General features: G+C 42.7%; 1 protein-coding gene across 1 annotated transcript in view; it reads left to right on the top strand.

Moving 5' to 3' along the window:
- The window catches only part of LOC142742830 (ras GTPase-activating protein 4-like), a 182,797-nt gene that overhangs the window by 57,977 nt on the left and 111,097 nt on the right, over positions 1 to 13,723 (top strand). The window contains exons 2-3 of the mRNA XM_075852979.1: positions 11,527 to 11,583; positions 13,079 to 13,192. Coding sequence (XP_075709094.1) covers positions 11,527 to 11,583; positions 13,079 to 13,192 — 171 coding nt within the window. The remainder of the gene's footprint in view (positions 1 to 11,526; positions 11,584 to 13,078; positions 13,193 to 13,723) is intronic.

The following is a 13,723-nucleotide window of genomic DNA, read 5'->3' as shown; positions in this document are numbered from 1 at the left end:
GACCAGGAGAAGTCGGCGCTGCATCGGTGAGTATGTGTCATCGCGTCGCCGCAGATCTCGTGAAGACGAGAGGCCCTAGCTGAAGAAGACAGCGCTGCATCGGTGAGTATGTAGGGTATTCATGGGCTGTGTGCCATCATAAACATCGGGGCTGTGTGGCATCATATACAGGAGGGATGTGTGGCATCTACAGGGGGGCTGTGTGGCATCTACAGGGGGTTGTGTGGCATCTACAGGGGGGTTGTGTGGCATCTACAGTGAGGCTGTGTGGCATCATATACAGGGGGTCTGTGTGGCATATACAGGGAGGATGTGGCATTTACAGGGAGGTGTGTGGCATCTACAGTGAGGCTATGTGGCATCATATACAGGGGGCCTGTGTATCATATACAGGGAGGTGTGTGGCATCATATACAGGGGGTCTGTGTGGCATATATAGGGAGGCTGTGTGGCATCATATACAGGGAGGTGTGTGGCATAATATACAGGGGGTCTGTGTGGCATATACAGTGAGGTGTGTGGCATATACAGGGAGGCTGTGTGGCATCATCTACAGGGAGGTGTGTGGCATCATATACAGGAGGTGTGTGGCATCATATACAGGGAGGTGTGTGGCATATACAGGGAGGTTTGTGGCATCATATACAGGGAGGTTTGTGGCATCATATACAGGGAGGTTTGTGGCATCATATACAGGAGGTGTGTGGCATCATATACAGGGAGGTGTGTGGCATATACAGGGAGGTGTGTGGCATCATATACAGGGAGGTGTGTGGCATCATATACAGGGAGGCTGTAAATAGTGTCTAGGGGAACATGTGACCTTCCTTTGGGTGTTTTCAGGGGGTTGGGACAAACAAAAGCCTGACCAACAAAATTCATCAGTTTTTTTTAACGCCCATGAAAAACTGATTCAAAACGGATGTCAAACGGCCATTAACCCCTTCCCTCTTTAGCCACTTTTGACCTTCCTGACAGAGCCTCATTTTTCAAATCTGACATGTGTCACTTTATGTGGTAATAACTCCGGAATGCTTTCACCTATCCAAGCGATTCTGAGATTGTTTTCTCGTGACACATTGGACTTTATGTTACTGGCAAAATTTGCTCGATATGTTCAGTATTTAATTGTGAAAAACACCAAAAATTAGCGAAAAATTGCAAAAATTAGCATTTTTCTCAATTTAAATGTATCTGCTTGTAAGACAGGCAGTTATACCACACAAAATTGTTGCTAATTAACATCACCCATATGTCTACTTTAGATTGGCATCGTTTTTTGAACATCCTTTTATTTTTCTATGACCTCACAAGGCTTAGAACTTTAGCAGCAATTTCTCACATTTTCAAGAAAATTTCAAAAGGCTATTTTTACAGGGGCCAGTTCAGTTGTGAAGTGGCTTTGAGGGCCTTATATATTAGAAACCCCAAAAAAGTCACCCCATTTTAAAAACTTCACCCCTCAAAGTATTCAAAACAGCATTTAGAAAATGTCTTAACCCTTTACACATTTCACAGGAATTAAAGCAAAGTAGAGGTGAAATTTACAAATTTCATATTTTTCTGCAGAAATACATTTTTAATACAATTTTTTTTATAACACAGAAGGTTTTACCAGAGAAATGCAACTCAATATTTGTTGCCCAGTTTCTGCAGTTTTAGGAAATATCCCACATGTGGCCGTAGCGTGCTACTGGACTGAAGCACCGGCCTCAGAAGCAAAGGAGCACCTAGTGGATTTTGGGGCCTTATTTTTGTTAGAATATATTTTAGGCACCATGTCAGGTTTGAAGGGCTCTTGCGGTGCCAAAACAGTCAAAATCCCCCAAAAGTGACCCCATCTGGGAAACTAGACACCTCAAGGAAATTATCTAGGGGTGTAGTGAGCATTTTGACCGCACAAGTTTTTTACAGAAATTATTGGAAGTAGGCCGTGAAAATGAAAATCAATATTTCTTCAAAGAAAATGTAGGTTTAGCGATTTTTTTTCTCATTTCCACAAGGACTAAAGGAGAAAAAGCACCGCAAAATTTGTAAAGCAATTTCTCCCGAGTAAAACAATACCTCACATGTGGTAATAAACGGTTGTTTGGAGACACGGCGTGGCTGAGAAGGGAAAGAGCGCTATTTGGCTTTTGGAGTTCACATTTAGCAGGAATGGTTTGCGGAGGCCTTGTCACATTTACAAAGCCCCTGAGGTGACAAAACAGTGGAAACCCCAAACAAGTGACCCCATTTTGGAAACTATACCCCTTGAGGAAATTATCTAGGGGTATAGTGAGCATTTTGACCCCACAGGTTTTTTGCAGAAATTTTTGCAAGTAGGCTGTGAAAATGAAAATCTACATTTTTTTCAAATAAAATGTAGGTTTAGCTAATTTTTTTTCATTTCCACAAGGACTAAAGGAGAAAAAGCACCATAAAATTTGTAAAGCAATTTCTCCCGAGTAAAACAATACCCCACATGTGGTAATAAACGGCTGTTTGGACACACGGCGAGGCTGAGAAGGGAAAGAGCGCCATTTGGCTTTTGGAACTCAAATTTAGCAGGAATGGTTTGCGGGGGCCATGTCACATTTACAAAGCCCCTGAGGGGATAAAACAGTGGAAACCCCCCACAAGTGACCCCATTTTGGAAACTACACCCATTGAGGAAATTATCTAGGGGTATAGTGAACGATTTGACACCACAGTTTTTTTGCAGAAATTATTGGAAGTAGGCCCTGAAAATAATAATCTACATTTTTTCAAAGAAAATGTAGGTTTAGCTAATTTTTTCTCATTTCCAGAAGGACTGAAGGAGAAAAAGCACCACAAAATTTGTAAAGCAATTTCTCCCGAGTAAAACAATACCCCACATGTGGTAATAAACGGCTGTTTGGACACACGGCAGGGCTTAGAAGGGAAAGAGCGCTATTTGGCTTTTTGAGATCACATTAAGCAGGAACGATCTGCGGAGCCCAGGTCACATTTTCAAAGCCCCTGAGGGGACAAAACAATGAAACCGCCCAAAAAGGGACTCCATTTAGGAAACTACACCTCTTGAGGAATCCATCTAGGGGTGTAGTGAGCATTTTGACCCCACAGATGTTTCATAGAATTTATTAGAATTAGGCAGTGAAAATAAAAACAGTCCTTTTTCTTCAATAAGACGTAGCTTTAGCGCAAATTTTTTCATTTTCTCAACAAATAAAGGAAAAAAAGAACCCAACATTTGTAAAGCTATTTCTCCCGAGTACGGCAATACCCCATATGTGGTCATAAACTGCTGTTTGGGCAAACCGCAGGGCTCAGATGGGAAGGACTGCCATTTGGAGTGCAGATGTTGCTGGATTGGTTTCTGGGCACCTGTGGGCCCAAAACAGTGGAAACCCCCCAGAAGTGACCCCATTTTGGAAACTACACACCTCAATGCATTTACCAAGGGGTGTAGTAAGCATTTTAACCCTGCAGGTGTTTTGTAGAAATTAGTGTGCGCTCAATGTTGCAGAGTGAAAATGGGATTTTTTTCCATAGATATGCAATATGTGGTGCCCGGCTTGTGCCACCATAACAAGACAGCTCTCTAATTATTATGCGGTGTTTCCCGGTTTTAGAAACACCCTACATGGGGCACTAATCTTTTGTCTGGACATATGACAGGGCTCAGAAGTGAAGAGTACCATGCGGAGTGGAGGCCTAATTTGGCGATTTACAAAGTATTGGTTCACAACTGCAGAGGCTCAGATGTGAAATAATAAAAAGAAACCCCTGATAAGTGACCCCCACTATGGAACTGCACCCCTCAAGGCATTAATTAAGGGGTGTAGTGAGCATTTTCACCCCACAGGTCTTTTCCATAAATGAATGCGCTGCGGATGGTGCAAGTTAAAAATTAATATTTTTCCCTAGATATGTCATTCAGTGGCAAATATGTCATGCCAAGCTTATGACACTGGAGACACACACCCCAAAAATTGTTAAAAGGGTTCTCCCGGGTATGACGATGCCATATATGTTGAAGGAAACTGCTGTTTGGGGACGCTGTAGGGTTCAGGGCCGAGGGAGCACCATTTGGCTTTTGGAGAGCGGATTTTGCTTGGTACTATATTTGTTTGAGTATTGCTGGTGTTTTATAATGTGGGGGTACATGTAAGCGGGGCGGAGTATATAAGGGGCATAGTCAGGTGGTATAAAAAAATAAAAATAATCCATAGATGTGTGTTACGCTGTGAAGCAATCCTTTCTGCACAGGCCGGTGTCGCACTGATAAATGGTGTCATTTCTTATCCCCCTTTTGGTCCACACTCCGCGCCTTTGTAGTTTGGGGAATTTTGCTGGGAAAGTGTTGTCCTGGTATAATACGGGCACCGTCGCTTCCAGCGGATATGTTTGGGCCCTCCCTTTCCTGGTTCCCTAATTTTAGGTCCTTGATAAATCGCCTCTTGAAACAGAAGAAATGTTCCCCTCGGGCACAACTGCATATTTTTTTATTTCCTGACTTATTGGAGCCATAACTAATTTTATTTTTCATAGACGTAGCGGTATGAGGGCTGGTTTGTGGCGGGACGAGCTGTAGTTATTATTGGTACCATTTTGGGGTACATGCGACTTTTTGATCACCTTTTATCCTATTTTTTGGGATGCCAGGTAAACAAAAAAACGCAATTCTGGCACAGCTTTTTTTGTTTTTTTTATACAGCGTTCACCACGCATTATAAACTACATGTTACCTTTATTCTGCGGGTCATTACGATTCCGGCGATACCTAATTTATAGCACTTTTTTATGTTTTACAACTTTTTGCACAATAAAATTACTTTTGTAAAAAGAATGTATTTTTTCTGTCGCCAAGTTGTGAGAACCATAACTTTTTAATTTTTTTGTCGACGGAGGTGTATGAGGGCTTGTTTTTTGCGGGACGAGCTATAGTTTTTATAGGTACTATTTTTGGATACGTGCGACTTTTTGATCACTTTTTATTGTAATATTTGTAGGGCAAAGTGACCAAAAAACAGAAACTCTGGTAAAGTTTTTTACGGTTTTTTTTACGCTGTTCACCGCGTGCAATAAATAATATAATATTTTGATACCTCAGGACGTTACGGTCGTGGCGATACCAAATACATATGGTTTATTATTATTTTTCAATAATAAAGGACTTGATAAGAGTAAAAGGGGGATTGTGTGTTATTTGATTACTTGAAACTTTTATTGTTTTCAAACTTTTATTTTTTGCACTTTTTTTTACACTTTTTTATACTTTTTTTACACTTTTTCTCAAGTCCCACTAGGGGACTTGAAGGTCCAACGGTCAGATTTTTTTTTTTCTAATACATTGCACTACCTATGTAGTGCAATGTATTAGATCTGTCAGTCATTCACTGACAGCAAGCCGTTTAGGCTTCGCCTCCCGGCGGGGCCTAAATCGGCTTCCGTAATGGCAGAGCAGGAGACCATTGTGTCTCCTGTTGCCATAACAGCAGTCGCCAGTCCCGATTGCCTATCAGGGCTGGCGATCTGCTAGTAACCGCTACGATGCAGCAATCGCTTTCGATTGCTGCATCGAAGGGGTTAATGGCAGGGATCGGAGCTAGCTCCGGTTCCTGCCGTTACAGGTGGATGTCAGCTGTATAGTACAGCTGACCTCCACCGCTGATGACGCCGGATCAGCTCCTGACCCGGCGCCATCTTGCCGGCAGCTACGGAAGCCGATCAGGCTCCGCCGCCGGGCGGATCTTGACCGGCTTCGGTGCTAGGCAGACCGGGAGGCCAGTATTAGGCCTCCGGTTGCCATTGCAGCCACCGGAACCCCGGCAATTTCATTGCTGGGGCTCCGATGAGCTGCAAACACCTTAAGTGCAGCGATCGCGTTTGAGCGCTGCACTTAAGGGGTTAATGGCGGGGATCGAAGCTAATTTCGGTCCCCGCCGTTACAGTCGGATGTCAGCTGTAAGATACAGCTGAGATCCGACGATGATGGCACCGACTCAGCTTCTGAGCCGGTGCCAAACGTTTGACGTACATGTACGGCATTTTGCGGGAAGTCAATGCTTTCCATGACGTACATGTACGTCAAATGTCGGGAAGGGGTTAAAAACGGACAGACGGACTGGAAATGGATGAAAATTTATAGACACACTGATGCAAAATGGCCATGAGAAACTGACAGTTGATCAGTTTTTAATAGACATTTTTTTTCACTGTCGTGTGAATATAGACAGTAGGTTAAAATAAAAACGTATGACTTTTGATTGCAGGTTTTTTTTGTCCCAACACCCACAGGAAGGTCACATGATCAAGTCCATGTGGATAGTGCCAATATAGATAGAGTGCACTTACTATTTTTTAATGGCCAGTATTCACGGGCCATTAAAAAAACAGCCATTTGAATACACAAATAGAACTTCATTGTTCTGAAAAGGGTTGTGTGAATAAAGCCTAAGACACTAGCCTAAGGGGGATTCACACGAGCGTGTATTCGGTCCGTGCGGGCCGCGTGGTTTTCACTCGGCACGCATGGACCAATACAAGTCTATGGGGCAGTACAGACAGTCCGTGCTTTTTGCGCAGCGTTTGTATGCTGCGCAAAAAGCGCGACATGCTCAATATCTCTGCGTATTTCGCGCATCACGCACCTATTGAAGTCAATGGGTGCGTGAAAACCACGCAGGTTGCACGGAAGCACTTCCGTGCGAACCGACTGAAACAGCGCACCAGCTGTCAAAAGGATGAATGTAAACAGAAAAGCACCACGTGCTTTTCTGTTTCCGAACATCCAAACGGAGTGTCTTTGCGATGAGCGAAGCCTGACAAACGAACCGAACTTCACCGGGTTCGGCCGAACTCGCTTTGGCCGAACCCGGCAAAAAAATTATCGGTACGCGACGTCAGGAGATAGTCACTGTCCATGGTGCTGAAAGAGTTAAACTGTTTCAGCACCATGGACAGTGACTTCCGATCCCAATATACGTGAACATGTAGAAAAAAAAACGAAGTTCTGACTTACCGATAACTCCCGGCTTTTTCCTCCAGTCTGACCTCCCGGGATGACAATTCAGTCCAAGTGACAGCTCCAGGCAATCACAGGCCAAGCACAGGCTGCAGCGGTCACATGGACTGGCGCGTCATCCAGGGAGGTGGGGCCCCATGTCGAGAGGCGCGTCACCAAGGACGCGTCACCAAGGCAACGGCCGGGAAGTTCTCGGTAAGTACGAACTTTTTCTTTTTTTTCAACAGGTTTTTCGATATTGTGTTCGGCATTCACTGTCGAGGGTGCTGAAAGAGTTAGCTCTTTCAGCACCTTGGACAGTGACGGGCGTCGACTAGCCTCATCTCTATGATGGCGGCTGCGCGAAAATCACGCAGCCGCGCATCATACACGGATGACACACGCAGCTGTAAAATGTTTTTTGCGCGCGCAAAACGCTGTGTTGTTTGCGCGCGCAAAAACGCAAGGTCCGTCTGTATCTGCCCTAAAGCTGAGCAGTGCTTTACAGTGTGCATCCAACTGTAAAGTTTTTATTTTGGTTTTCTTGTTTGGTAAAATGAACATTTTCCTTTGCATATATGACACTTACCATTTAGGGCTTGTCCGCACGTAACGGATTTGCTGCAGAAAATTACCGCAGCATTTACGCATCAACTAGCAGACAATCTGCTACTGAAAATCCGCACCATTTCATGCATTTTTTATTGCGGAAAATAGTGTAGATTTTTGCTGCGTTTATTTGGTGCGTTCTTTTAAGAGCTCTGTGATGCTGATAGTTCTTCTTCCTGTGATGTAATTTCCACCAGTGTAAGAAATTCTGCATAGTTTCTGCAGCAAATTACGCTGTACATCAGAGAAACGCAGGAAATCATTCCACTTTCCACAGCAGTAAGGCCTTAGTTACATGAATGTGTTAAACGTCTGTGGGACGGCCGTTGAAACAGCAGCCGTCCCACGGACCTATGTAATTCAATGTGGCCGTTCACACAGCCGTTGTTTCAACGGACCGTGTAATGGGTCCGTGCAAAAATAGAACATGTCCGTTCTTTTCGCGCATCACGCATCCCTCCATAGACCTTCAACTATGGGGGATGCGTGACACGATGCACCTCAGACGTGAAAAACTGTGGTTTTACACGACCGAAATGCGCAGCGTTCGTGTAAATATGGACTTATTGACATTCTGCGGTACTAAGATTATGCACTGCAGGTGAATTTCTAGACTGAAATTTTACGCAGCGTGTGGTTGAGATTTGTTAAATCACACCCACTGTTCTTCTACTGTATACCGCTGCGTATATTCCATCCACAATTCCGGACGGAAAATACGCAGCAATTCCTTTACGTGTGGACAAGCCCTTTCACAGAAATTTCTGTGACTTAAAATCAGTTCCATTTATCAAAATGGAGTTCGCTGAAATCTATACACCTGCTGCAGAAACAAACCCATTCAGATGAATGTAATTGATTTTCAAATGCAGAAATTTCTGCAACAAAATCTGCCGCATCCGACTGCACTATTAGGCCTTATTCGCACAGTAGAATGCAAATTTTGCATGTTTTTTTTTTCTTTAAGACAAAACCAGGTACTGAGCCTAAACAGAAGAAATATATAAAGGAAGGCTTGTCTCCTCTCCTGGGTCCAATTCTGGTTTGGCTTAAAAAAATGCAAGCAAGATCTGCAGCAAATATGCACTGTGTAAACCAGGCCTTAAGGGTTATCCGGGTTGTGGAAATTTTTTATTAGGGTCCGGAAATGAAATAAATAAACAAACCAAAAAAGCAATACTTACCTATCCTTGCCCCCGGTGATCCAGCACTGTTTCTCCGGTGGCACTCCCGTTGGTTGTATACATGCGCGTAGCATGTGACCGCTGCAGCCAATCAGAGGTCTCAGCTGTCATATGTTGTATTTCTGGCAATATTCACGATGCAAGCATTGCTGTTTTTTGGTCACCTCGCTTCCCCAAATAAATGCGCCGAAAATTAAATCCTTTACAAGATTTTGTGCACCCACAATAACATAGGTGAGGCACTTTTCTTCCTTCTTTCTGACTCTAAAGCGCAGACTCATAGATGTGCGTTGATTGGACGCATATTCCGCAAAGTGTGCAGACACATGAGCCCGTCTCTCATTGGAGGGAATGTGCTCAATCATATTGTTTGAGTAGCAGAGGCACGCTATAAAAAGTGGATCTTATTGTTTGTGCATTGAGGATTCCCTCTGTGATGGAAATAGAAGATTTTATAAGCCCAAATTCACCCTGCCATCCATACATAGCCCCATTACCTCTGAGGTACCTCTGTGATCCAGTGAAACATGTCAATGGGTGGTCCTGGTTGTGACTTTTCATTCTACATTTTTTGAAAAGTATGAACGGCCCTGTTTTTATATAATCAAGTGACAGCGTAGACCACGCTGCAAAATTATCAAACATATTTCGATTATACTGTTAGCAATTCCACTAATTTGAAGTGTATGGGAATAAGACACCTGGACAAGTGTGTAAGAGGGTCAGTTTTTAGTGTACATGTGGGGAATGTAACTTTGCTCCACTCAGAGCAACGAGCATAATGGTTACAACACAGCACACAGCTTGGCGGTTACAGAATATGGCATACAGTAGAGGTTACAGTCACGAACGAGCGCAGAGCTTAGCGCTTGCAGTATCTTAATGGGTAAAGAGCTTGTTGGTTTCAGTCTCTTATATAACCACAACTCACGGCACTTGAAGTACACAGAATCTATGCGGCCTTTCTCTGGTTGAGTCTCTGATCCATCTCTTTCTGGCAGGGATGCACAGCCTCCACCTGCCTCGGTACAGGAGTTCTCTCCCTCTGGAAGTGGTCCATAACTACTTGCAGCATACACCATACCTACAAATCATCAGGGCCCAAATCAATCACAGCAGCCGGCTCAGATCAAGGTAAATTCAAGTGTAGCGGCCAGCAGGTTTCCCAGTGTCTGCCCTTTCAGCAATGAACGCTGGCACAGCCCAACTCCTCTCCAAAGACCTTCCTCCGATCCCTTCTGTACTGTTAGTCCCGCGCGGCCTCTTCCTCAAGATTGTTCCACCCTGTACCTCTCTGACTATCTGACGTGCACTCTCTCAGTACACTACCCGCTCTATTTACAAGTTGCACCACAGCTTCTCCTTAAATATCCTTGCTCTACCTACGAACAGAGGACACCAACAGCTCATATGACCAGTCTAAGTGCATTTTTGAAAAGCACCTCCCAACAAGTATACCCCCACAGGGGGAATTATTTACTCAGTGTATAGCTTCGTAATTAAATATTTTTTTTATACTTCTAGTTTTGCACTTGATTTGATTGGACAAAAAAAAGTTATGTTTAATGAAGTGGCTAGGGGACATCTGAGTACCAGCCCTAACCAACCACTAGGATCATTTGTTAGTATGTAACTCTTCTTGTGATCATCACTTAGAAGGATACAACATAGATTCCTAACAGAGTAGTAAGTAATGCTGTGAGGAGCTAACTGGCTGCACAATGTGGCATGAGGGCACCAATACTCTCACTTCAAGCAGCACCCAGCATACATCCATCAGGTGCAAGTCACTCCAACAACATGCAACGTTTAAGCTACAGTACACTGGGGCATGCTTGATAAAGGATCTTGTATGTTGTTAGAGTAAAGACATTATTTTCCACTGGATTTAGCTCTCGAGTGCTGTTGCCGATACTTATTAAACTGCAAAGAGGGCACCGACATCATGCTCCCCTCCCTCAGCTGCCATTACCTATTTGTATCATGTCGGAACCCTGACACAATTTGATCGAGCGCTTTGGTTCCATGGAAATCCATTTGTGAAATTTTGCCTTAATACATTGTTTTCTATGGTCACTATTTAATTTTTTTAAAAGTGCTATTTTTTAGTTCACTATTTCTTATGCCAAATTATAATTTTTTTCAATAATAATCAGGCTGAGATCGAATAGATCAATTACCCTGCACAGTTTTACAACTTTATGATGGGAAAACTGCTTCTTAATCTTGAAACGTTCTTTTCAAGATTAATATAATAATAATAAGGAATACTTGATAAAATAAGGGCATGTTCACACGTGGCGGAATTGCTGTGGAATTCTGCTGCGGACAGTCCGCAGTGGAATTTTCCAGCGGCCGTTTTTTACATTTGTTTCAATACATTTTTAGGCAAGTTAGTTCAGACATTGCGGAAAACTCCGCTACGGACCATAGGCTGCGGTGCGGAATTATCATCAGTCCCCAGCATGCACTGTCTGTTGCGGAGAAGAAGCGGAATTTCACTGCGGATTTCAACCTTTGCAATGCAAAAACTGAAATCTGTGGCAAGTCCGCTGTGATATCTGCAACATCTGAATTACCTGTCAAATATGCAAATGTTGGTGCAGATTCGTTGCGTAATTGCCCCAAATCTGCACCAACATTTGCAGCGGAAAAACTCTGCCACGTGTGAACATGCCCTAACTGTTCAGAATTGCTGTGTTTTCAGTTCATTCTGTCGAATTTTCAAATACATTTTCTGACTGAGTGACTTTCTGTCTTTAGAACAGGCAGCAGTGATCCATACTGCATCGTGAAGATTGATGATGAGACAATTATCAGGTAAAAACACTCTTTGTTTTACTCTTTCGCTATTTGCAGCTCTGGCTTTTTTGTATTTAGAAATGTATCTAATGAGACTTCATATTTGACATTTGCCAAATGCCTCAGACAATGTTAATGGCTCCCATCCAATCCTAACATTTGTCTTTTGCTATGAAAGTATATTGTTCATAGTATAACAAGTGCTCCAATCTCCCCCGCTTTTGTTCACTTGGGATTAATAAAACAGAAACCGTTTATATGAGTGCCATTATGAACATAACAAGAAAGATAAATATAGATGTTATAATCCCAGAGCTCACAAAATAGAAAAGACCTAAAAATGTCATATTGCTCTATAGTGTGTTTGCCTGTTAAATCAATGAGGATTTCATATATCATATTTTGACATGCTCAATGGCATGTCAGATAGTGTTGTTGTTTTTTTAATACATATTATACATTTTGGAATGAACAAGTTGCAGGGTAATATAAAACAATTAGGTCAATGTGCAGTTTACAAAACATATAACACAGTACAATTTCCCAGCTTTTTCCATAGTCCGGTAGGTGGATGGATACACAGCCCTCAGAGATGTACCATGCCCACAGCTTGTATGAAGAGTAGTCAGGTCAAATAGCTGCCTATTCCTACCATTTAAGAAGGAAGGAGCTGTCAGGTGAGGGTATGTTCACACGCCAACGCCAATTACGTCTGAAATTACGGAGCTGTTTTCAGGCGAAAACAGCTCCTGAATTTCAGACGTTTTGACAAGTGCACGCGTTTTTCCGCAGCGTCTTATACGGACGTAATTGGAGCTGGTTTTCATTGGAGTCAATGAAAAACGGCTCCAATCACGTCCCAAGAAGTGACATGCACTTCTTTGAGGCGGGCATCTTTTTAAAGCTTTTTAAAGCCCGTCTGCACAGAACACCGTAGGACCCATTGAATTCAATGGGCAGATGTTTGCAGACGGTTTGGAGCCGTTTTTTCTGGCGTAATTCGAATTACGTCCGCAAATAGCGCGTGTGAACATACCCTGACAGTGAATCAAAAAAGCAACATGACTGTGAGCAGTCAGGTAACGGGCGACCAGATGCCAAGGATTAGGGCACTAATCGGCGTGCAGGCGTTCCAAACAGAATTTTGAGACAGATTTTCCGCCTGCAAAAAACTCTGTGTGAACCCAGCCTTTCACTAAAAAAATGGACACTAAACGAATGGACATCCAGAATCAAGAAATAATTTTACAGATTTTCTGTAGTTTTATTTAATATCCATTCAAAACATACAAAAGGGTACTTTTATCTGCTTATTAAATATGCATTTTCTAGTCTATAAGGTCGAGAGTGTTTTATAGTTGGAATATGTTAATATTTTTCCCTGATATGAGATTATTAAAAAATTAAAAGTGCTTATAGAAAATCTCTATATATTCCTTTATAAAGCACATTTTTAGAACCCATTTTTTTGAAGATTATTCTAAAAAAAGAAAACGATTTGATTTTGTTTCAGGACAGCAACTGTTTGGAAAACCCTTTCACCATTTTGGGGAGAAGAATACAAGGTTCACCTACCACCTAATTTCCATTCCGTATCCTTCTATGTTATGGATGAAGATGCACTAAGGTAATTTACGAACGATGGGATACATTTTTTTAACAATTTTCAACATTCATCATAAAAACAAATGTTGACCACACCATGTGTGTATTTACACACATATACAATATATTTTTAAGGGGTGCAATAAACAAAAGCCTAGTATACATTCTCTTCTGAGCGCAGCCCGGCCTCCTGGGATGATGCTGCAGTCCATGTGACCGCTGCAGCCTTTGTTTGGCTGCAGCAGTCACATGGGATGAAACATCATCCCAGGAGGCTGGGCTGCGCTCAGAACAGAGGATCGCGTTGCTAGGACAACGGTCGGAGGTAAGGTTTTTATTCATTTTAATTAAAAAATAGTTTTTCTCATTTGAGATTTTTTCGGTGGAATCGCAGCGTTTCCGCCACAAAAGTTGCAACACATAGCCCTTTGTTGCGGGTTTTATCTCCCCATTGAATTCAATGGGGAAAATCCGCAAAAGAGCAGCGATTCCGCAGCATAAATTTACATTCTGCGGATTAAAAAAACGCACCGCAGGTCAAATTATGAACTTC

This window comes from Rhinoderma darwinii, chromosome 2 (genome assembly GCF_050947455.1).
Source record: "Rhinoderma darwinii isolate aRhiDar2 chromosome 2, aRhiDar2.hap1, whole genome shotgun sequence".
In the NCBI taxonomy this organism is placed as follows: domain Eukaryota; kingdom Metazoa; phylum Chordata; class Amphibia; order Anura; family Rhinodermatidae; genus Rhinoderma; species Rhinoderma darwinii.
This window is presented reverse-complemented; position numbering and strand designations above follow the sequence as displayed.